The following is a 25200-nucleotide window of genomic DNA, read 5'->3' on the forward strand; positions in this document are numbered from 1 at the left end:
AGACATAGTTAACCATCAGTTAATAAGTATCTACTGAGCAAAACATCCATTTATCTCTACCTCTGTATATATTAGTGATTAACAAGATTTCTGAACCAAGTTTCTAAAGTTAACTAGATTTAAAAATCACCAAAATTATATAGTATAGATATAACATAAATGTATTAGTCACCCAATTCAAGCCCAGAAAGAAAGTACTAAAATACATAATATTCTAAACTCACTATTAAGAATAACACATACAAGAGAAGTCCATAACCCACTCATAATTAAAATGCCCTACATCTTTGGGAAAAAAATAAATTTACAGTTTCTAAAACTGACTGTTCATTTCACTAGAGTGTGGACAAAACAAGAATAAACAAGAAATGTCTTTCAGGAAGAGAGGCAATAAAGAGCAAACAAGTAAAACAGATACCGGGATTTAAAACTCTCTATTTTTCTATTAATAAAGAGTTAGGAAGCCATACCATGGCTACACTAACAGAGAAAGACAGTTTCTGGATCTTTAGTCTGTGCCTAAAAAGAACAATACTTTAAGGATTTAATGAGAAATAATGCATTGCTAGAGAAATGTGAACTAGAAATAGGAAAATGAGTTACATTTTATGACTCTACAAACAAAATTCCTTATAATCAGAGAATTCTACCAACATGTATGGGATTCACTCATTCATTCAACAGTATTTACTGAGTACATACTATTTTTGCCCAAATGCCAAATTTATACTTTCAAAAAAAATCCTTCAATTACTGTGTAAGGAAAGGAAAGGTTAAAGTGACTTATGGTCATTATGCTAGATTATACATTTGCAGAAGGAAAGGAACAACACTCAAACTGAAGAAATGCAAATTTTGCCAGTAAACGTTTGGCTCTCCATCCCTCTCTTGGCTGTTACAGCAGTTTGTGGTTAGCTCAAGCGTATTCTGATCAATTTGAGTATAGATTTAGAAATTTAGGGTTGAGCAGCACTTCACCTATAATCCCTCCTCTTGCACATCTAAGAGATGTAAAACCTCAAGATCCATTTTGGAACTATTTTTTAGGCCTTGGACAGAGTCTGACAGGATCTGGATCACTACCAGCCTGGTCTTCAGTGCACAAAGAGTGAGTCAGCAGTGTTCCTCAAGATGCTTGTCTTACAACTGTTTCTCTGGAGGTGAGAATCAGGTCTTACCATCCAGGACATCCTGTTACTTTGTTGTCACAAATGCTGCTGCCTCATCTACATCATGATTTGTATTTTAGCATAAATACAAATATACAGTAGCAGAAAGACTAATAAACTGTCTCTATAAAATACAATTGCCAGTTGCAAGTGGAATAACATGTACTTTTGTATTTATTGAGCTATGGTCTTATGTACTGGGGACAGGAAATGTACTTATGTGTTGCTAAAAAAAAATATCACGCACATTGTCAGTTCTGTAGATATAATAAATGCTGAGCAAATTTATACAAAAAAAAATTACAATTGCCAACTTGACTACAGTCACCTACATCACTTTATCACAGCAAAGAAAAATATAAAAGAAAAACTCAATGAATATTTAAATTCAACTGTCTAGAATAAGGCTTTTGAGTTTTATTTAAAGAGATGCAAAAATCTCCATCCTTATAAGCAGTTATAACAAAATAAGTTGTCAAGCTTCTCTTTTCCTACAGTAAATATCATTTGTAATAAAAATTGATTCTCTAATTTCATTGTAAAATTTCTATATGCAAACTTGTTTAATAAACAATATAATCTGCAGATATATCAAAAGTATTTTGTTCAACATTTTTACCACTAGTTTGCATAAAGAACTTTAAAAAAATATCTGTGTGGACAGAAATAATGGGTCCAAATTATCATAAATATAAATATTACATTTACATTTATCAAAAAAATCAAGTGTTAAAGATGGGGCAAATAAATATTTATATGAAACTAAAAAAGGTAAATACAGTGGACCCTTGAACAACACAGGTTTGAACTGTGTGGGTCCACTTAAACGTGGAGTTTTCACTAAGTATGTACTGCAGTACTACACATTCTATGGTTGGCTGAATGTCCAGATGTGGAACCATGGACGTGGAGGGCCAACTGTAAAGTTATATGTGAATTTTCAATTGCGTGCAAGGTCAGCACCCCAATACCTGAGTTGTTCAAGGGTCAACTGTATAAGCCAGTGCCACTAAAAAAGTGAACGTGATTTCTCGTCAATGCAGTTTTTGGTCATATTATTATATTTATGTCTAAATTAAGCAAGATAAGAGTTCAGGTCAAAGAAAACCTTTTTTAAGCACTTAGTAAATGCTGGGGACTGTACTACTTACAGGGTTACTAAAATTAACAAAAGACAGTACTGCCTTCAAGGAGTTTCCACTCTATTGGTCCCAAATTGGTTTTATCTGTCAGCCCATATAAAGAGTAGTGGGTCCCTTCCCTTAGTAACATACTTTGAAAAGTTCAAAAGTAAACCACAGAGAACTCAAAGCAAGGAATAAGGGTCCAGAAATCAAGACTCAAAATGAATGACAAGGAACTACAAAAGCATGCCCTGAAGTGGCCAGTATATGAGAGGAAAAAGGAGCTAAGACTGTTATATAGAAGCGGGCAGAACTAGCACTGTGCTCCTCCAGAAGATAAAGAAAGATCAACAGGTCAAGGCAGGCAACGTATGGAAGTGTTTCCTAACCATCAGAGTTTGCAAAGACACCAGCTGCCTTATGCACTTGAATAATCAAGCAGAGTGTGGATGATTACATAGTCAAGAATATTGCACATTTGATTTTTTTTTATATTAAAGCCAAAAACTACCGAAAAGGTCCCTTACACATTAATATATTTTATTACCACAAAAGAAATGAAAATTTAATATCACTGAGCTTTCATTAAATTTCCTAACTTCAAAAGCCAAGTATAATACATTCACAGTGGAATCTGTAATTAGAAATTACTCTTAGGATCTAAAAGAAAAGTGATTTTACATTCCAAAAAGACTGCACAAATTACACTCATTTAAAAAAATAACAGATCAATTTGATCACTAGGAGTAACAATTTCAAAATGGACACAGAAATTGTAAAATGAGTGCCCTTTAAATGTACAAGTTTTAATTCTGATAAGGAATTTTATCCTGTTAGTCAGATAACTGTGAACGTTAAAAATACAGCTTTGGGTTCTAGAAAACTATAAGAAAGGGCTATGATATGTGGCGCTATTTGTACAGCATTTGGTCATTTTAACTTAAAAGCTAAAAATGGTAATGATCAGAAAAGTGTTCATAATTCATAATTTCTCCCTCTTGTCAAAAAATAATTAACATTTCGACTACTCTTTTAGAAAACTATAGAGTCCAATGGCTGACAATAATATAAATAAATAAATAAATAATTTCAGGAGAGGGGAAGGAGGGGTTGAAATCAAGCTGTATTCTATCTACTCCAGTTGTGTGTATCAAACATCACAAACAAAAATTACAGTGTTAAATAAGCTAGTCATTTCCCTATAGAAACTGTGAGAAAGAATACAGCCTGGAATTCCAGACTTAATTTAAAACTGCAACATGGAGAATAGCAACCCACCATTCATTATGGACAATTTGAACAGTGAAAACTAAATGGAACTAAAATCACCACTTTTAACATGGCTTTTCTGACCATATCCATAATTAAAACATCTACATAAACATATATGCAATCAAAATGTCACTTCACACGAAGATAAAAATCTAACCACAGCATTCAATTTCTCACATGTGCAAAGTTCGTAAAATACTATTGAGAAGATATTTCTTGAAAAAGATGAAAATCTCAGATTAAAATTTGTGGTGGTGTAGACAGAAAAAAGAACACTGTAGTAGAAGTGTTCTAGTTCCAGCTCTACCACTAATCTCTTTTGTGACTTTAGGCAAATCACTTAGTCTTCTGTGCCTCGATTTCCTCATCTGTAAAACAGACACACTCCATCCCTATATTAGGGGTTGGCAACGAGAATCAAATGTGAAAACTCTTCAAAGAATACTGTACTATAAAGTTCATGTCAGGTTATTACTACCGTCATCACTGACATTATCACCTATCAATCTTCTAGATTTACAACAAATGAAGCTAACAATGAAAAGGCACATGTGAGCCAAAGAAAAAGCAGGTAAAACAGAAGAAGGCACCCTCCTACAAGGCACGCGGGACTTACGTCCTGCATTTGGGCGTTGAAGACTGCACAAGATGACAACTGAAAAGACTGAATCATGACCTGAGCAACGCCCTGTGGATCAGAATACAACGCACTTCCCAGGTAAGAACAGAGCTGAATGACTTTTTGTAAATGGAAAGAATAATTATACAAACTCAGAGTTTCCTGAGGCCTGGAACAAGTCACTTAACAAAGGGGTCTCTTTCTCATCTGTAAAATGAAGGATTTGAACTAGATCAGTGGTTTCCAAACTCTAGTTTGCTGCCATTGTTTTTTAAACCAGTTGAACTTTCTTTTTAAAAAACTCACCAAAACAATCTCAGTTTATAAAACAGATGAAAAGTGGTCCTGCTCTGGAAGCAGGGGCCCAGAGCCCTACTGTCCTCACTTTTTGAAGGATTCTCGAGATGCTTCTTCCAAACTCAAGAGCTCCTGAGAGTACAGTTTGAAAACCACTGGACTAGATGATCAAATACATTCTAGTTCCATGACCATATGGCTATTATTCATAAAGTCTTTAAAAAGTTTAAAACATTAGACTCAAGTTATCATGTGTTAACACCTTCATCAAAAGTGGTAGCTAAATAGAAATACTTTTGAAATTTGTTAGATTACTAAATTCTTCATTAAATTTACAGATAGAAATTTACTATTTCTTTCAGCTTTAGTTGGAAAATACAGGCTAGCCCCTCAAATTATATGAAAAATCACCAACAAAGTTTTATTAAAGCATTGGATCACTTACCATTCAACACTAAATTCTCAATTTCAACTCTAGAGTCTGACATTTTACCTTTTGGAATTAAAAACTTTACATTCCTTTACAAGGCAAAAACCAAATTGTTATCTTCTGGTTTGAAATCCAAATTACCCAAAAATCGATGTGTGGCCAGCAAGGACTTCCTCTTCACCTATTAATAAGGCATGGCCAACAACCACTGGGCCAAGCCAATAAGAGCTTAGATTAGGCACAGAAAGGGTAGCTTGAATACAAGAAGCAGCATGATGCAGTGGTCCAGTGTATGAAACATGGAGCCAGACTTGCCTAGATGAGAATTCTGGCTCTACCACTAACCAAATGTGTGAACGTGGGAGAGTCATTCAACCTCCTGTGCTTTAGTTCCCTCACTTGTAGAATGGGGGTAATATGAGTAACTACCTACCTCCTGTGTTGTGAGGTTAATGAGTTCATATAGGTAAAGCATTTAGAACAGTATGTGCCATATAGTAAATGCTGTGTTTGCTATTATCACCTTAACTACAGGCATACCTTGGAGATATTGTAGGTTCGGCTCTAGACCACTGCAATAAAGCAAGTCACACGAATTTTTTGGTTTCCCAAATATATAAGCTATGTTTACGCTATAGTCTGTTAAAGTGTGCAATAGCATTATGTCTAAAAAAACAACATACATACCTTAATTAAAAAGTAGTTTATTGCTAAAAACTGCTAACCATCACCTGAGCCTTCAGCAAGTCGTAGTAGTAACATCAAAGATCACAGATCATCATAACAAATATAATAATGAAAAAGTTTGAAATACTGTGAGTATTACCAAAATGTGACACAGAGGCACGAAGTGAGCAAAGCTGCTGGAAAAATGGTGCTGACAGACTTGCCCAATGCAGGGCTGCATGAACCTTCAATTTGTAAAAAACACAGTACTGCAAAAGTGCAATAAAGTGAAGAGCAATAAAACGAGGTGTGCTTGTAGTAATTCCCATACCAGGCCAAGACAAAATTTTTCATTGGCTCACAGGAAGAAAAAAAAACAACTAAATTTATTCAAATAGGCTAGTTTTATTAAAATTTTAAATTCTGAAATAGTTTCCTTATTTTTCATGGTGTTAAAATAATCTCTCTTTTGAAATGATGGTGACAAATAAATGGCAGTTTCAAATAACCTTCCTTGACAAAAACAAAAAAATTTTTAATGGCAACCCATTTGTCATGCCCCCCAAAGGTTTTTGTTGCTTCTATGTTTCTTTTCACGAATCTATAAAATTCAAAAGTCTGGGAACCACTTTTTAAATTACATAAAACCCACATTAAAAAGATAATTTAAAGCAACAAATAAATAATCCATGTCTCTTCTTCCTTTCATTAACATCTGTAACTACAAACTGAGCTCACTTCTCTCTTTGCCTCCCAGCTGAGTGCAAGCTTAATTAAAAGAAAGGTGATCCCAAGTATAAAAGACCTCATACTCATGTGAGATACTTCTAGAAAAATCTGTTGAAAATACCAATTTATCTATTTTGTAGAGAATTCACCCATCAATTGGCTCAGCCTTATCATAACCTAGAATCAGGTTTATATAGGTAAAAATTGTCTATTTTTGTAACTGCTGGATTCTGAATCAAAAAGAAAAACAACATACTTAATATTTAAAATCTGGTTTTAAGTTGCTTATATTGTTGAGTTTAACAGTAATAAGTGTTTGATCTACCATTTAACATTACCATTTACCAGGCTTGCAGGATCTCAGTTCCCCTGACCAGGGAAGGAACCCAAGCCACAGCAGTGAAAGCCCGGAATCCTAACCACCAGGCCATAAGGGGACTCCCAAATTAATGGCCTTTTAAATATGCATTCCTTTTGTATGCACAAAACTTATATACTCACCCTCTATATTTTTCTGCCCTAAAAATTTTCTATCAACCATTGACATTACCACTTAAATATAAGCTTCCATCATGACTAAAATAAGAATAGAGTGGATTATACATTAACATACATGTTTATTTCATCTGGAGTCAGCTTTCCAAACATTTCACTTAATTTCATGTTAGCAACTTAAATGTCACCATTAGTGTGAATTTAGTACTACATAAAGAATGCCCTGGGAACCTTTGTATGAGGAGACGTCAACATCATATAATAAGTACAGAATTTACCCTTTCAACCATGGTTTACTGAGCTGTGAGAATATTGCCACTTTCTGTTTTTAGTAGCGTTAAGCTGCTGCTGTTACCTGAGCATGCTGGCTTTGTGCAAGCTCCTCTTTCCTGCGTTTCATGAGCTCTTTTCTCAGCTCTTTGGGTGCTTTCTCCACTTCATTTATAACCTACAGTGTATAAGCATGCAGGAGGTGGGGAAAAACACTTTCTCCACAGCAAGCATTTACGTGAGCAGACAAGCTACAAGTCAAATAAAGCTGTTAAAAAGCTCCTTTCAACATGCATTAGCATAGGTGTTAGTTTGGTGAAAAAGAATGAAAGGATAGAACATGCTTAATCTCAGTGCAGAAAGGGACATTACACCATATAAGGAAAATTAGTTGCTTAATTATCCCTACATATCATTCTTCTTTAGATCCAAAGACAATCAGTAAAGAATTACTTGCAACGCTAACGCTGAACTAAAGGTGATAAACTCAACTGACCTTGAAAGATCATAAAATTATAAACATATCTACTGACATTGTTTGAAATATTGGATATAAGGAAAACAAATGCCACTCATTTATAAAACTGCAAAATTTCATAATTGGCTTGATAAAACCAATGAAATAATTCTAAATGAAATCCACTTAATGAGATCAAAAGAAAAACAAAAGGGAAAGTAAGCATTAGAATACACAAAGGAGAGACAAATGGACACTAAGTTTTCTTTTTTCATAATAAACTATTTTATATATGGTGCGATAAAAATGAACACATCTGATGATTTTGGGATTAGATTAGAAAAACATTCTCCTTTGCTGATAATTTAAGCCAAAATCAATTGTCAGTTTTAAAATCAGTAATATAACCCCTCATAAAATAAGTTTATATGCTATGATTTATTATACCAAATAAAGTATATTATAAAATGAAGTGTATTTTAGAGCTCCTTCGTTCAATCATTTCAAAACCCTAGATAGGTATTCCACCTAACAATAGATCTGTAATCCAACTATGAAAAACGATCACGTGTTTATAAGTAGAAGCACCAAAAGCAACCAGATTCCAAATCACCACATGCCATTGATGGTCTGTGAAAGAGACTGATTTTGATTTAACATAGTGTATTTAAAATTTCCCGTCAGTAATCTCTCATGAAACCAAATCACCATGAAAAAGAAGAGACTCCCCAAATGCAAGAAGTTTAGCGATAAGGAAAAAAATATAGAATAGAATTATTTAAAATATGCATATCACTATCTCAAACATGTTCTCTGGCTAAACCTCTCCTAGTCCAAAACAGTAACAATAACTAGAAACTTTTAGATATCTATAATTAAATCATATACTTACCTACAAAATTTTTAAAATTTAACCTGATATTAAAAAATAACCTCTTAAAACTACTCACGGTTTCAAGAAAATTAACATTTAGTTAATACAGTAAAGTCATACATCATGGTATATAGAGCAATTCTATATAAAATATAATAAACAGTAATAAAACAGTAATTTTTAGAAATGGTAGCCACATCAAAAGGCTATATACCATTTCATTCATCTTTACCTAAAGAAATCATAGAATGCACTGTATTTATTAACATTTGATTCTATCCTTTTTAAAGCAGATCCTCAAGTTCAGCAAAATGATGTTCCATTATCTGCATAATTTCATTGTTAAAATCAATGAATCTGACTACCTGGGACATGCAACAAAAGTGAAAATGTATTCACTAGTTTGGTTGATATTAGTGTGTTCCAAAACTAATAAAACTGATCATAATATTGTCCCGGGGTCTTTCATATCATGAAAAGATAAATTCTCCTCTTATACTAAAGGAACAGAATAAATTATAAAATTATCTCTCAAAACTGATAATATGTAAAAGCTCTCTTAGTGTTATTTTAATTGGGGAAGAAAAACACACACTAATACAATATGTTAATCCTCTTTCTGAAACAATGACAATTTTTCATAGTAGATAATACCACAAATAGATCTATGACAGTATGGAACAATTTCAGGAAAAATGAAAAAATTCATTATAATCAAATGACTTTAGAGATATTTTCCACCTGTGATTGTTCAAAGTATCTCACAATTTGATAAACTTAAAGATATTATTTCAAATTTCAGGTTACTCAGCTTTTGTTTCGACACAAAGTCCAAGAAAGGTAATCAAGCTAATCAAGAGAAAAAAAAATTTTTAAGCATGAATTAAATATTGCAAATAAATATTAAGATGAATTATTATTGCCACCTGCAAACAGAACATAGTATGTTTTCTTGAAAAAGAACATTACTATGTCAGGCCTTAAATGTTGCATTAAAAAAGGAGGAGTGGGGGCTTCCCTGGTGGCGCAGTGGTTGAGAATCTGCCTGCCAATGCAGGGGACACGGGTTCGAGCCCTGGTCTGGGAAGATCCCACAGGCCGCGGAGCAACTGGGCCCGTGAGCCACAACTACTGAGCCTGAGCGTCTGGAGCCTCTGCTCTGCAACAAGAGGCCGCGATAGTGAGAGGCCCGCGCACCGCGATGAAGAGTGGCCCCCACTCGCCGCAACTGGAGAAAGCCCTCACACAGAAACGAAGACCCGACACAGCCAAAAATAAACATAATAAATAAATAATAAATAAAAAAATTAAAAAAAAAAAAAAAAAGGAGGAGTGATAGGTTGAAAGGAAAATGGATTAGACTCAATTTGAAGACTTGGTTCAAGGGTTAGCTGGACATTTAATAATAGTTTGTGAACTTGAACAGACCATTAAAACCTCTTCTACTCCAGTTTTCTTGGCAGTAAAATGAGAAAACATCTGACCTTACTACTACCCTACCTAACTGCTGGGAAGACCGAAAAAAAAAATGAATGAGTGCCATTTAACTACCAAGTATTATCTTAATTCCTTAGACAGTCTTAAGTGTACATAAAAAACAGTAGTTACACTTACCTCCTTCTTTCGGTTCTTTAATATATTCTGAAATTTGGACAACTCTTTCTCTTGTTCACCTTTAATGCGTTTGGCTTCATCTCGTAAGCGATTTGTGTGTTCTTGTTCTAGACGTTCAATAGTCTGTTTCTGCTGTTTTTCTAGATTCTCAATCTCTTGGTCATATTGTCGTTTCTTGCTCTGTAAAATGATGTAGCTCAAGATCATTTAACTTTAACATTAACGCTCATATTAATTCATTATACTGAAGATGTTTACTAAGAGCACATAACTGGCATTTAAATTGAGTGACATAATACGTACCCTTCGCAATACTGAACAAGATCAAATGCACTAAAATATGTTTTAAAAATTTTTCAAAAAGATGTGCATTTCGTTTTTTTCTAATATGGAAAACACTTTTTTCTACTGTACAAGTGTAGAATGTTCAAAAATTTTAGACAATCTAGAAGAATATCCAGTTGCTACAAAATACTAAAGTAAGAAAATTTTCAGTATTTATCCTATAAAATTTTTGATAAATCAAAGGTCTCATTTGAAGTCTATTTTAAAAACGTACCATTACTTGTCATTTACAAATTTACTCTTCCTCATTAAGATTCTTAAACATCATATTTCACTGAAACAAACCTTTTAGAATTATAAATCTACTCTCTCAACAAAAGATTTCTGCTTATATAATACTTGAGTAACATTGCAATTTTAGACACAGGTAGAGTTAAGTATTTGTAAAGGGTGTTTTCTTTTAAAAAAAATTAAAAAGCAAAATATTTTGGAAAATATGGGGGGAGAAACAGTTTTTATAAGGTCCTGAAAAAATAGAATATAAGTACTGTAAAAATACTCAAAGAGAACAAAAGTTCATTATTTTCTTAGGAATTCTCAGTTATGATACAACATATGTAATCAGCGATGCCAAGCACAAAACAATCCTTACCACTTAAAATTATAAAAACGTAAGTACTATAATCAACCATGAATCCTATAACATTTCAAACGATCTTTTTTCTAACCTACATTAAGCTACATGTTCAACATAAGTTACTGAAATTTTATATCACATTAATAATTCCTTTTCCAACTATGGACACAAAGTAAAAATTTAAAGACTCGGTGACAATTACCCTTTACAAGTCAGCACTAACTTCTCTAGCAGCTGTGAAAAGGGATGTGGAAGCTTAACTGTAGTAGCCAGAGAAGTAAGTGTTTTTTGAAAAATTCCCCAGGAAGTTCTAATACTCAGCCAAGTTTGAAGACAACTGCTCTAGACTGGTTTAAATCTTGGATTCTAATTCTGAGAGGTCAAATTGTAACAATAAAAAGTTATACAGCAATAGGCACACCTAAGAACTTTGCAAACCATCTACTAGCTTCATGATTCCAGGTTTTCATGACAGATTTAATCAGAGAAAAATGAAAACACCCACCATACTGTAAGTCAGGCAAAAGGAGAAGAGAAGAGAAGAGAAGAGAAGAGAAGAGAAGAGAAGAGAAGAGAAGAGAAGAGAAAAGAGAAGAGGAGAAGAAAAAAGAAAGCATCTAAAACACCAAAGAGATAAAGGTGAGAAATACATCACAAAGCCAGAGAAATCTAGTAATCAGAGAACAAGTTCTAAAACCTGCCAGTGGTGGGGTTTTTTCTAAGCCTTAAATTTCTTTATTAACAAAAGGGTATAAAATTCCAAGACTTTACCATCATCTCCTGCTCAAAACGCCGGAAAATTTGCTCTCGCTGTTGTTGCAGTTTGCCATTGAGCTGTTGTTGGGCTCTTTGCTCTTCTTTTTGAAGAAATCTTAATTCCCGAAGTTCCTGACGTCTGATAAAATTTAATGGCAATGATAGAGGAAGACAGCAAAAGTTACACCTTTGAAGTAATGCTTTAAAAGAAAAAAACTTTAAAAGTAACATTTATTTTCAAATGGAAAAGTAATACAAGAATCCAAAATTAGCCAAGACTTTACTCTTGTTTCTCTATTCTTCAGACTCTGCAGAGACTTGAGAAGTCACAAAACCAGTTTAAATCATGTTGTTTCTCTACTCACCTAAGAAACCTCAATTCTTCAGTTTTGGAATCACTATCTGTAACTATCTTTGATGTTGTTACACTCACTTCCACACCATCAACAACAAATTTGCGTGTTTTCTTCAATGTTTTCTTTTGTCTTCTTGTTTCCTGAGTGAGATTTTATTTTAGTTAGGCTTTATATGGGGAATACTAGAGAGAGAAAACATTTTCTTCTTAAAAAAACAAAAACAAGAAACTGAACAGCTATGAAGACTATGAAGACTACACACATAAAGTATGAATAGAAAGCAGTAAGACTCAACTTTGAAACCAATTATATCTCACACCTCATCTGACTTTCACATGATTTTACAGATAAAATCAAATTTTTTTCAAGTGAAATTATGCATTTTGATGATGTGCATGTAGAATTTTTATGATACCACATCATAATTAGGCACCAGTGGTAACAAGCAATTCACAAAAAAGAGTAATTAGTACAACTTTCACATGTTAACCATTCTTTCCTCTTTTTATCTTGTAGGTTCTCAGATACCTCTGCTTTTCTGTTTTAGAAGCACTTACAAAGCAATTAAAAATGAATTCCTGGGGCTCATCCCTTAGAGAATCTAAATCAACAGGTCTGAGGGTGGCTGAGAATTTCATTTTGAAAGGCTCCCAGATAACTTTTAAACACTGCCAGGACTGGGATTCAAAATCCATTTCATCAACAACAATAGTATCACCAGCCCTCTTCCATCTCAGGGCCAGAGATGGATGAGTGATTTTAGAGTTACTAGAAAGACAGCACCTCTACTGCACTCCCAAAATACCAGATCTCCCTGTTAGCTATTGCCCAAAATTCTTTATCAAGACCAAACTCTTCATTCCTCAGTTGGTTATCCAAAAGCTTTTTAAAAGCAAAGAGAAATAACAGAAGTATAACACTGCTACAAATACATCTTGGTAAACATGTAAGTATTCAGAACAGATAATTACTTAGTTTTGATAGGTGGAAAAGGTTAGAAAGCAGAGGGAGCAAAAGGGGAATGTGAAAATACTACATTCAAAATGCATTAGAATTTTTAAGTTGATCTTTGGCACTTTCCAATCACCTTTCTTCAGCCTCTTACTGTTGTACTCTCTAGGCTTCCAGTATTCTCACACTGCTCTCCCTAAGCCCTGGACTACGGCCACCCTAACCAGACTTCCTCTAAAACCTAAAGTGGGCATGCTCCAAAAATAAATCTACCCCCTTGTAACCTCCAAATTTTCCATTTCTTCAGTTCCTACTAAAGTATCCACAACTAATATCACCTTAATTCTCACAGAAGTATCTGCATTTTTTGGAAAGGCTAACTATTAAGTCAGTGAATGGACTTCAGATTAATGGAATTTCAGCAGGGAAACAACCTGAAAACTGAAGACCATCTAGGCAATACATGTAATAGTTTGGGGCAGATACGCAGGCTGATCAGTCATGCCCTGGCGTCCTATCCCTAAGGTCAATTTTCTTCAGTTCTTTCTGCTTTTCTGCCACCTGTCAATCCAGAGTCTCACCTGTATCAGAAATCCATGGGATCTTTTGCTATAAATACTGATTCTCTGGCCCCACTCCATACTTCTACACAGCTCCCCCTAGTAACTCAGATTGGAGAATTATGCTTAACAGCTTCAAGTGTTCAAGGTTTAGTGTTTGGCTTTGTCCCCACAATGATTCTCACGGCAGTAGTGATTGCTATGACTGAGGAGGTAAGAGTGGTCACCGCACGTGCCAGTGGTAACAAGGGCTGTTTATACCCTAAACATTCTTAAAAAGAGATCATTCTTTCAAGTCCTCAATTCTTTCATATACTGCTGATTCTTGCTACAATTATACCTAGGTATGTACAAAAGGAAAACCCAAATTCCAGTAAGCAACTGTATTATACTATTGATATCAAGTTGGCAAAAATAGGTAGGTACTACCAAAAAATTTGAAGATTACATCCAGAATCTCTTTAGTGTTTTTTTTTAATTGATTGCCCTCATAGGCCTTAAGAATTTTATAGGGTTAATACTACACTGATTTAGTGTTGTTCTGTTTTCAAGACATCAGTTTCACACAAACTCTCAACTGCCAAAATAACAAAGAAAAACCCAAACAAGGACCCGTGTACACTTACTTGTAAAGATATTGATCCATTGTCTTTAGTTTTGCTTAGGAAGCTAGAGATGGATAAATTCAAGTCAATGCTGCTATTATCAGCAGTGGAACCAGTGCCTGAATCAGTATCATTTTCCTTTTGATTCTCAGATTCTGGTAACATGGTTTCAGTTTTTGATAAAGCACCTATTTCTCCTTTATTTTCTGCATCTTCAGGGTTGATATTAATACTGGGTATTAGAACAGGCTGAGGTTCACCAGGCTGTGAAGTGGCAGGAACTTGAGGTTCTGTTTTAATTGGCACTTCGCATGGAATATCTTTCTGTTCTGTGTCCATCTGAGCAGTGGCTTCATGAGCATCCCGAGTTTCACTTTCTAAAGCCTTTTGGTCACTATCAGTCACCGCACCTCTGACCTCCATTCCTTCAGTGCTGCTTGATTCAGTAATCTCAACTTCATTTGTCCCGAGCTCCTCATTGGCCTCCACTATGTTCTCTGAACTGCTGATTAATTGTTCCTCACCTTTACCTTCTACAGATTTTTGATCTATCTCATTAGTTTCAACTATTTCTTTAATAGAAACTTCCTCAGCACCACCAGCCTCAGGACCCTCTGTGGCCTTGATCACTAATTTCTGGCCTACTTCACCCACTTCTTTCCCATCATTACTCTGAGCATCCTCAGCCCTGTTTTCAGTTGCCTTCTGAGCAACGTCTTCTGCCTCATTTGTTCCTATCACTTTGCTTGTATCACTGATCATATCTTTTTCAGTTTTGTCATCTCTTCCCAATTTCTCGAGGGTGTCTTCCTTTGTAAACTCAACTTCACTTTCAATTGCCTGAATATCTGACTCTTTTTCTCCAGTCTCTTGAGAAACTAAATCCATTGTCTGAATAGTAGTGTCTTCAATTTCTTCAGATTTTATAAACTTATTTTCAAATATCTGTTGCTTTTCTCGATCCCCTTCTTCCTCAGGTTTCAGATTCTGTTCAATATTTGTTTCTGAAGTTATCATTATGTCATTTTCTTTTCCTTCATTGACTGAATTAATGTCCACTGTTTCATGGTCTTCTGTGTCAGGTAGATTTTCAAGCTTGGGTCTCTTCTCCTCTCTCCCATTTTCCTCGATTATTGTTGCTCTATTACGAAGTTCAGCCATAGCTTCTAAATGAGTATCATTAACATGTTCATTAATGCCTACCACAGTATTTTCAGGTTCATCAGTGGTGGGTTTTTCAGTAAGAATTTTACCGTTAAATTTATCTTCAGAAGTATTACGTTCTGTTTTTTCTGAGACAGATTCCAAAATACAAGCATTTTGTGAAAGCTTATCTTCTTCAGAGCTGGCAATACTAAGGTCAGAGGAGGCACGCTTACTTGCAGGTATTGGCTAAAAAAGATTTTATACAGGTTTAGTGTTAAAACATAATTTCAAGATGGTAACCAAAACAACGTTTCATATATAAAAATGATTTAATTCATATATATAATGATTTAATATCTTTATTCAGTAAAATTTGATGAAATTATAAAAATAACTTAAAGAATTGACAAATCTTCCCTAATAAATATGACAAAAATGGGTAGCAAGGAGCAAACTTGAAAACAAGGAGCAAACTTAATAAATCTTCACCTCTAAAATTAAAGGTTTTTGTAATGCTACCCGTCAATTAATTCTTAGACACAGCTGCAATCATACCTCAAAACTCAACTCTAAAAATTACCTAAATGAAATTTCCTTTCTAAATACTGACCAGAGAATTTTCTGTTTCTTCATCATCATCCTCCTCTTTGCCATCTTCAACTTCTTCTGTTACTTCAGCCTTTGCCTCTGCAATCAATTCTCGAATTGGTTTGTTGGAATCAACAGTCACAAAGGGATGCTGTTTGATCATTAAAAAGAGCATACTCAGTAACAACTGAAATGCTTGTGAAGTAAATTTCAAATATATAAAACACATTGTTATGTGGCAAAAATATAAACATATAAGTAGGAAAAATACAAACAACTTCAGATGATATTACATCTGGGAAAAGAAGGAGGGGGAGGGAATTGAGCAGGAGTAGGGGCTGCCTGCAACTGTATCTGTACCTTTTTTTAAGAATCTGAAAGAAATACGTCAAAAATGATAACATATTACATCTGGGTAGTAGGTATATGTACTTTTCTGCATGTCTGAAAATTTCATAACCTAAAATCTAAATTAAAATTTAAAGCAAGTTTCAAGTACATTACTAGTTTTAGAAAGTAACAATATGTTTACAATATGTTTAATTGTTAGAAAGTAACAATATGTATAAAGCCTCAATAAAAGAATTACAAAAAGCTTTAAAGTTCTGTTAAAAGTATCTACCTCCTACACTGTTGGTGGGACTGTAAATTGGTACAGCCACTAGGGAGAACAGTATGCAGGTTCCTTAAAAAACTAAAAATAGAGCTACCATATGACCCAGCAATCCCACTCCTAGGCACGTATCTGGAGAAAACCGTAATTTGAAAGGATGCATTCTCCCCGATGTTCACTGCAGCACTATTTACAATAGCCAGCACATGGAAGCAACCTAAGTGTCCATTGACAGAGGAATGGATAAAGAAGATGTGGTACATATATACAATGGAATATTACTCAGCCATAAAAAGGAATGAAATAGTGCCATTTGCAGAGACACGGATGGACCTAGAGATTGTCATACAGAGTGAAGTAAGTCAGAAAAACAAATATCGTATAATATCACTTATATGTGGAATCTAGAAAAATGGTACAGATGAACAAAGTCACAGATGTGGAGAACAAACTTATGGTTACCGACGGGGGGGAAGGGGCGGTAGGACGAACTGGGAGACTGGGATTGACATATATACACTACTATGCATAAAATAGATAACTAATGAGAACCTACTGTTTTTAGCACGGGAACTCTACTCAATGATCTGTGGTGACCTAAATGGGAAGGAAATCTAAAAAAGAGGGGATATGTGTATACGTATACCTGATTCACTTGTTGTACAGCAGAAACTAATACAACATTGTAAAGACTATACTCCAATAAAAATTAATAAAAAGTGTCTATAAACATCTGTTTTTTGACATAGTTCTAACATTCTTAAGAGTAAGAAGATATTTTATTCACCTCTGTACACTCAGCACTTGGTGTTTGTCACAGATTAAGGCCTTCAAATGGGGGGGTAGTGAAATAATAAGAGAAAGTGTGTTCCAAGGATATACTTGTTGTACAGAGAAAGGCAATTTTTCCCGCTTCTCCCCCCAGATAAATAGATCAATCTAAAAAACTATAATGGAGGAGTTGTACTCAACCTAACAGTAACTGCCTCAAGACTTGTCATTCTATTTCTCTACCTATACTATTATTTGACAAAATTTTATTTCAAATATTACAAACAAGTCCTGCTATAAAACAAAATTATCCAATCACTTTAACACCATTTTTTAAAAGTTAGCAATATTTACTGAACATTTACCCTCACTGTAAGGGACATTAAAAAAAAATTAATTAGCTCATGGCCCCTGCCACCAAGGTGCTTGTTTTCTACTAACTGGAGAGACAAAATGTAAGTAACTGACAAAGTGGAAATAACTAAACAAAATGAAAAAAACACAATTAAACTGAATCAAAAAAGCATACGAGAAATTTAAAAGCTAAATAAATGCCCTTTAGTAAAAGCAGCAAATGTTTGTAAAGCAAATGTTAACTACTACAATGAATCTTGAGTGAGTTTGCACAGGGAAACTCAAGTGGAAAGAGGGCACACTGAAGGAATCTGAAACTGTTTTCCTCTTAAAGAGATGTTACAACAATTATATGGTTTGCCATTGTCATACTACTCTTATCTTACCTGCAGTAGCTGAGATGTAGTCCACCTGGAATCCACATTCTTTTCCAAGCATTTCTTTAGAAAGTCCTTAAAATTTGAAGACCTTCAAAATAAAATTTTAATAATGACATTCTATTTTTCTTATTAAAATCAAAACTGAGAAATTATGGTTAAGTTCCATTATGTATGTAATAGTATTAATTCAACATAAGAAAACTAGTTATGAGAATATTAGTATTTCATAAGTCATTTATCTACAAATACAAGTTACATATATGTAAATAGGTTCATAGTTTAAGTCATTGCGATACAGCCATATATCCATAAGTATGCTAAAAATCACAAAAATTCTTCCATTATATTAAACTCCACAAATACAGATCAATCCCATATATGCCTCACTTTCTCAAAGTACAGAAAATATCTCTTTCATGTAGAACTCAAATCACTGGTATTTTTTAATTTATGGGGAAAGTTAGTTACAGGAGTTTATATGGTCCTTAAGTCTTGAAAATACACCAAAAATCAGTTTTCTACTTCATACAATCTTTGCACCATGTACCTAAATTTAAATACCTTTGGAAAGTTGGAAGAATAAAGCATCAAGTTTTGCTTCTTAAAAAATATTGTTTAGGAATACTTTACCATTTTGATGGCTGTGCTAATGTAGGGGGCTCAGATTTTGCTATTTTTAGCAGCACTCGCATTGGATTTAATTCATGATGAGGTGGTTCTATCTCAGCCATTTCTATTAAAGTGATACCCAGGGACCAAACATCAGCTTTGTAGTCATAGGGTCTGTCCTTAGATGTTTCACACATGACTACCTCAGGAGCCATCCTACGAAGACAGAGAACTGAAAATTAAGATGTTTAACTTAAGAGCAGTGATCACAAACCACATGAAAGATAGACAGTATAACTGATTATGTGGACAAAATTAATGAGTAATAATAACTGTTGACATAACTAACGCTGCAAATCCATAAAACTGAATACATACCAATAGGGTGTGCCGATAAAGGAATCTCTCCTTTGAATTGTCCTTGTATTTTTAGCTGATACTCCAAAATCCGCTTGAAATAATCATACAAAAGTATTAATGATAGTTTTTAAGCAAAGAACGCTATATTATTCAACATAAGGGAAAAGCGTATCAAGTCTTTAATAAGGCCACTGTTATTAAAGGGTAAGCAAAATAGAAAGAGAAATAACTCTCTATCATCCTAATTTTGACCACCCTCTTTCTACCATACCCCCACCCCCCAAAAAGAAACTGCCAAAGAAAAGATTCCATCATTAATACACTTGATACCACCATCCTTACACATCTTCAGATCACAAATTCTCCAGAATTGAAAAAAAAAAATAGTAACTTTAAAATAGATCAGTCTATCCACTTCACCAAAATAAATGCCAACTAGTGCTATATGTTACAATTAAATTAAGGGACATTTTTTCTATAGTGTGAAAAACAGAAATTATACCAAAGCAGCCTTTATGACAGCATATGTCTTGCTAACTTCCGCATAAAATTATATCACAAAGAAAAAAATTAGGAACGATGCTTTCTAATTTAAATTATAGGGCACAGCAACATTATAGCTTTATCAGTTGTTAACTCCTTTTCAGCTTAGAGCTCAATCATTAATAGCAACATAAAATTGCTATTGCTGCATAAATTACCTCATGCCATATACATTTAACTTTTAAAGTTTCATTTGACATGCCACGATTCTCAAAACTGAATAAATACCAAAAATCCTGTATTTAGTATTCATGCCCCAAGGCCTGGCACAGAATATACACACAATAAATGTCAGCTACTGTTATTAATCATATGTGTAATTTTAACCGTCGTGATACTCTGGCAGTAGAACTCTTAAAACTCATGAAATCCTGCCCTATATTCTAATTTATGTCTATTATATAGTTCTTTCTTTTCTTTTTTTGACCATGTAGTTCTCCTGCTTAAAACATCTTGGCAGCTACCTATTGCCTGTAGAATGATGTTTAAGCTTCTTAATATGGTGTATGAAGTCTTTTGTTATACTAGATATGTCATTAATGTTTTATAATTAAATTAATAAATGAATTTGCCAATAGAACATACTATACTTGGAAGATATATCTGCAGAAAATACAACATAAATAGATGTATTCAGGACTCTCCATCCCTATTACCCCCCTACTTCCTCAACTTATAACTTGCCATGTTTCCGCAGGACGGGATTGAGATCACAATATGAAATTCCTGCCAGAAGAGGTTTTCTACTCAGGTAGAGTCAGCTCAGTACGTATTCCAGTGTGTTCCCAGAACCTACTAATGGTCTATTCTTTTTAACTTTTTTCCCCTCAGAACATGACTGAGAAAGGAGGTCGAGAAACAGGCCTAAACCACAAAGGTCCACTGTCAACATTCATACCTCTCGAAGCACTCTTATGAGCAGGAGGTAAACTAAGGAGGGACAAGAAGCCATCTTCATTTTTGTGCAAAGGGGAAAACTAAGGTCATTATGTGCTTTACAGTTCTACTTATAATGATATGGCATATATATGTTGGTCTGTTAAAATAGCATTTTACATACTTATTTCCATTTGTAACAATGTGATCTGACAAGATCATAAAAATTTGATTATTGTAATGTATATATGGTTCTTGAGGATAGTATGGTTCTATATGCATCTGTGTACACTTAATACGATGTCACAGAATTGGAAGGTTCTCTGTATTCATGAATTAATGAAACAAAGTGCAACTATTTTAAATGTCAACCAACTCAAAACTATTTTGGCTTTCCTAAATCTTTAAAAATATACTTATTTTCAATGGCATGCATTATTTTACACAAAAGTATATTCCTGTATTCAAATAAGATTTTAGTATACTTACAGAAAAACATGCACTAAAAGAGATCAAAATTATATTTCAAAACGAGCTACAAGACTAAAAAATGATGACATAAAAGAGTAACAGTAGTCAGAATTTTAAAACTCATAAATGAGGTGACAGAACTCAAGGGAAAATTAGAAATAAAAAACAATTTTAGAAACAAAGGCTAAAGTAGGAGGAATGCAAGAGCAAATAAACACAACAAATTCACACCCATTACCACTTCACACCCATTAGGATAGTTATCATCAAAAATACAGAAAATAACAAATACTGGCAAGGAGGTGGAGAAATTGGAACTCTTGTACATTGCTGTGGAAATGTAAATTGGTGCAACCACTGTGGAAAATGGTATGGTGGTTTCTCAAAAAATTAAACAGAGAATTACCATATGATCCAGCAATTCCACTTCTGGGTATATACCCAAAAGAACTGAAAGCAGGGACTCAAGTAGATATTGTACACCCATGTTCATAGCAGCATTATTCGCAAGAGCCAAAAGGTGGAAGCAACCAAAGCGTCCATCAATGGATGAATGGATAAATAAAATGTGGTGTATACATATAACAGAATATTATTCAGCCTTAAAAAGGAAGAAAATTAACACATGCTACACCATGGATGAACCTTAAAGACACTATGCTAAGTAAAATAAGTCAGTCACAAAAGGACAAGTATTGCAGGATTCCACTTATATGGGGTACGCAGAGTAGTCAAATTCACAGAGACAGAAAGTAGAATGGTTACCAGGGGCTGGGGGAAGGAGGAAATGGGGACTTAAGCGTTTTAATGTGTACAGAGTTTCAGTTGAGGAAGATGAAAAGGTTCTGGAGAGGGGTGGTGGTGTTGGTTGCACGACAGTGTGAATGCACTGTACGCTATGGAACTGTACACTTAAAAATGGTTAGGACAGTAAATTTTAAGTATATTTCACAATGAAAAAAAATGAAGAAAGATAAAAAGAACCTGAGAGAAAGTTATAAATACTGATGATTGTCAAGCCCAACAAAAAGATAATAAAAGTCTCTAAAGGAGAAAGTCAGTGCAAGGGAACAGAATAAATACTCATATCTATAATTACAGAAAACCTTCCTGGGGGGCGGGGGGTGAGCGGGAAACAAAAAAACAACACTTAGAAAAGTTTAATCAAAGTTTAGTCCTTAAAAAAACAGTCTTTGGCATCTAGGCAAAAAGAGCACATGACTTATACGAGAAAGAAAATGAGATTTTCATCAGACTTTTCAATAACACTTTATGACAGAAGAAAACAGAGGAACATATTTTAGATATTCAAGGAAAGAAATGTGAACCAAGGATTTTCTATCCAGCAAAGCTGACCTTCCAAGTATAAAGGGTAGAAGTGTTACCATTATATAAGAACTCAGAGAGCCCTTTCAGAGAACTCTACCAGAGAATGGACTTCAGACAACCAACATAACCAAAGAGACATGAACAAGAGCGGTGGTGAGCGCTGAATATAGAAATGAAGGTTAAAATGAGTAATTACAGAATACTCCAAATCTATCATCAATGTTCTTGAGAAGCAAGATTCTCAGGACACAAGAAAAGCGATACAGATGTAATACAGAAGGGGCTAAGGGAAGAAAAAAAAAAAAGGCTTTATCCTGAATTTGAATAGGACGTATGTAGGAACTCATGAGAGCCTAGCTCTGTCCTTTGGAAAGGCCTAGAATGAAGGCGAATCCAGAAACTATAAGCATATCTAACACTCAGATTGTGGTCTTGAAATACCATGTCCTACTAAAACTTCTTCTTCAGGGCTTCCTGAAGAAATGGCTAATTACAGGTCTGAGGCAGGAAATGTAACAGATGAGCCTGAAACATCTCAACCTAACAGACAGCAAGAAATCTACCAAAGATTAGTAGAGTCACGTCAAAAAGATTAACAAGCCAGCTTGAAGAAGCTCCCACTGACCAAGACGGTACAACGTGAGCTATAATAAGGATAAAAATTGTAATAGATTTGAAACCTATAAAATAAAATTCATGAATTAATAATGCCATTTAAAAAAATACTGGCCACCAACTAAGGATGAGAGAGAACCAATTCATTGTCTTTAAAGCTAAATAAATAAAAGGAAAGAATCAAGCATTTTTCCTGTCCTGTCTATATGAACTATACTCCTGAATAACCAAACAGTTGAAGGTGTCTTTTTATATAAGTATTCCTAATTTTATAATGATGATAAATGAAAATAATCAAATAACTGATGAATAATTACACCAAAATTGTTATCAAAAATAATAAGCGAAAACAAAATGATGGAATTCATTTTGCCACTCCAAAGAACGGATCCAGGCATTAAACATCAACAGCTGCTAACATCAAAAAAAAGATCAAAAAGCCGGTATTACATGCCTCCCAATGAAAGAACACAAAACCACCTATAGTCTTGCCAAAAAAGTCAAACTTGAGACTGATGAGGCTTTTGGATTCATCTGCAAATTGAGGGAAATACAGAGAGGAACATACTACAGTCATCAGGAGTACACAGTCAGCAAAATGCAAGATGAGAGAAACTCTACAGGTCCAACAGCCTAGGTCCTATACATCAGTGTTTCTCAACCTTTTTTTCATCTCTCTCCTAAGGAGCCTTTTTAGACATTTTTTCTGAATCCTCCCTCCCCGCCATGAAATTTTAATGCCACAGATATACTGTATCTCTGTTTGTGTATATCTATGGGCCTTTGGAGGGTCACAACCATGGTAACACTAAAATTTTTTTCTCCCCAAAGAACCAACTTTCTTTGAGAAAGCATGCTATGAGAATGCATGCCATAGATAAAATGTAAAGAGACAAAAGGAATGGCAGGGCGGTGGGGGGCAACCTATAAATTAAAAGAGACTTAAAAGAAAAAGCAGGTTTTAAATATGGGTAAGTCTAAACTCTGAAGTCTAGACATGAACACTTGGTGACAGAGCCATAAAGAAACACAAGGCAGTGATTACTACAAAAGTCAGGTTATAGATTACCTGTGGAGAAGGGAGGGACAGTGTGATTGAGAGAGGGCACATGAAACAGCTGCTAGGGTGCCTGACAGTTCTAGTTCTTTTTTTTTTTCCTTGAGGCATGCGGGATCTTTCGCTGCAGCACGCGGCCTCTTTGTTGAGGCTCGCAGGCTTCTCTCTAGTTGTGGCGTGTAGGTTTTTCTCTCTAGTTGTGGCTCTCAGGCTCCAGAGAGTGTGGACTCCGTAGTTTGCGGCACTTGGGCTTAGCTGCCCCGCGGCATGTGGGATCTTAGTTCCCCGACCAGGGGGGACTGAACCCTCGTACCCTGTATTGGAAGGCGGATTCTTTACCACTGGACCACCAGGGAAGTCCCATTCTATTTCTTTATCTAGGTGGTGGTTACAAAGCTATTGTGTACAAAGCTACAAGTCAATAAGCTACACAACTGTTAGTGTGGTTTTCTGTATCTGTATCCATGTCTTAATAAAAAGGTTAAAATTTAGTAGTATATCAAATTATACCTGTTTAGATGTCATGACAAAGTGAAGTGAAATGACTATGATCACTGGTATCAGCATAGCCTTTGAATATATTTTATTTTTAATATCCTTCCAAAATACCCAAATTTAGACTTCATCACCAGATTTTTTTTTAATACGTATCTTGGGGATACTTACTTCTATTTGTATGCATATATATGAAATTCATTAATTTCCCATCTAAAATCTACATCTATTTCTCCTTATGAAATTATCATTTATTCCCTCAGTGTAAAAAACAAAATTAAAAATTCTAGTCCTTACACTTATTTTAGGCATCTCTTTCAGACTTAAGGTTAGTTACTTTGTTAGTTTAGCCAAGATACCGTATCTACAAAATAGAATATAAAACTAAACATGGAAAAAGAAAACCACTAGATATGAGTTTTGGAAATGAAGATAAAACTAAGTTAGTGGTTTTACATACTATAGCATTTTCTAAATGTATTATATTTACAAGTATTAAGTCTACATACAAAAATTTAAGGGAAAAATAATTAGCCAGTCTTTTAAAAGTGTGCCATTTAAAAAATAAAAATCCATCCTTTCTTACTTTTTAAAGAGTCTTTATATGAGGTGCCTATACTTAGGAATTCTGGGAGTTAGTGAATAATTATGTATCCAAGGAAGTTTTGTTTTGTTTTTTTGTCCGCACTGCATGGTGTATGGGATCTTAGTTCCCTGACCAGGGATTGAACCCGGGCCCTCAGCAGTGAAAGCGCCTAGTCCTCACCACTGGACCGCCAGGGAATTCCCTCCAAGGAAGTATCTTAAAAATTAACACCGAGGAGATA

The 25200-nt window shown here is 34.6% G+C and overlaps 1 protein-coding gene and 1 long non-coding RNA gene across 4 annotated transcripts in view; one reads left to right on the forward strand and one right to left on the reverse strand.

Annotated features, from left to right (window-relative positions):
- Positions 1 to 25200, reverse strand: part of SLK (STE20 like kinase) — a 55901-nt gene that overhangs the window by 10619 nt on the left and 20082 nt on the right. For 2 of the 3 annotated variants that reach the window (XM_082425092.1, XM_082425094.1), the window contains 9 exons: positions 19006 to 19078; positions 18649 to 18843; positions 18025 to 18106; positions 15923 to 16051; positions 14188 to 15558; positions 12060 to 12190; positions 11710 to 11833; positions 10017 to 10196; positions 7157 to 7249 (listed from right to left, as the gene is read on the reverse strand). In XM_082425092.1, the coding sequence (XP_082281218.1) occupies positions 7157 to 7249; positions 10017 to 10196; positions 11710 to 11833; positions 12060 to 12190; positions 14188 to 15558; positions 15923 to 16051; positions 18025 to 18106; positions 18649 to 18843; positions 19006 to 19078 (2378 nt within the window). The remainder of the gene's footprint in view (positions 1 to 7156; positions 7250 to 10016; positions 10197 to 11709; positions 11834 to 12059; positions 12191 to 14187; positions 15559 to 15922; positions 16052 to 18024; positions 18107 to 18648; positions 18844 to 19005; positions 19079 to 25200) is intronic. The other variant, XM_082425093.1, reaches the window with a different exon arrangement.
- Positions 2 to 24369, forward strand: LOC309643077. The gene is made up of 2 exons (XR_014253539.1): positions 2 to 4283; positions 20362 to 24369. It is a non-coding gene; the product is annotated as an uncharacterized lncRNA (long non-coding RNA).

Source organism: Balaenoptera physalus (genome assembly GCF_965194825.1).
Source record: "Balaenoptera physalus genome assembly, chromosome: 14".
Taxonomy (NCBI): Eukaryota; Metazoa; Chordata; class Mammalia; order Artiodactyla; family Balaenopteridae; genus Balaenoptera; species Balaenoptera physalus.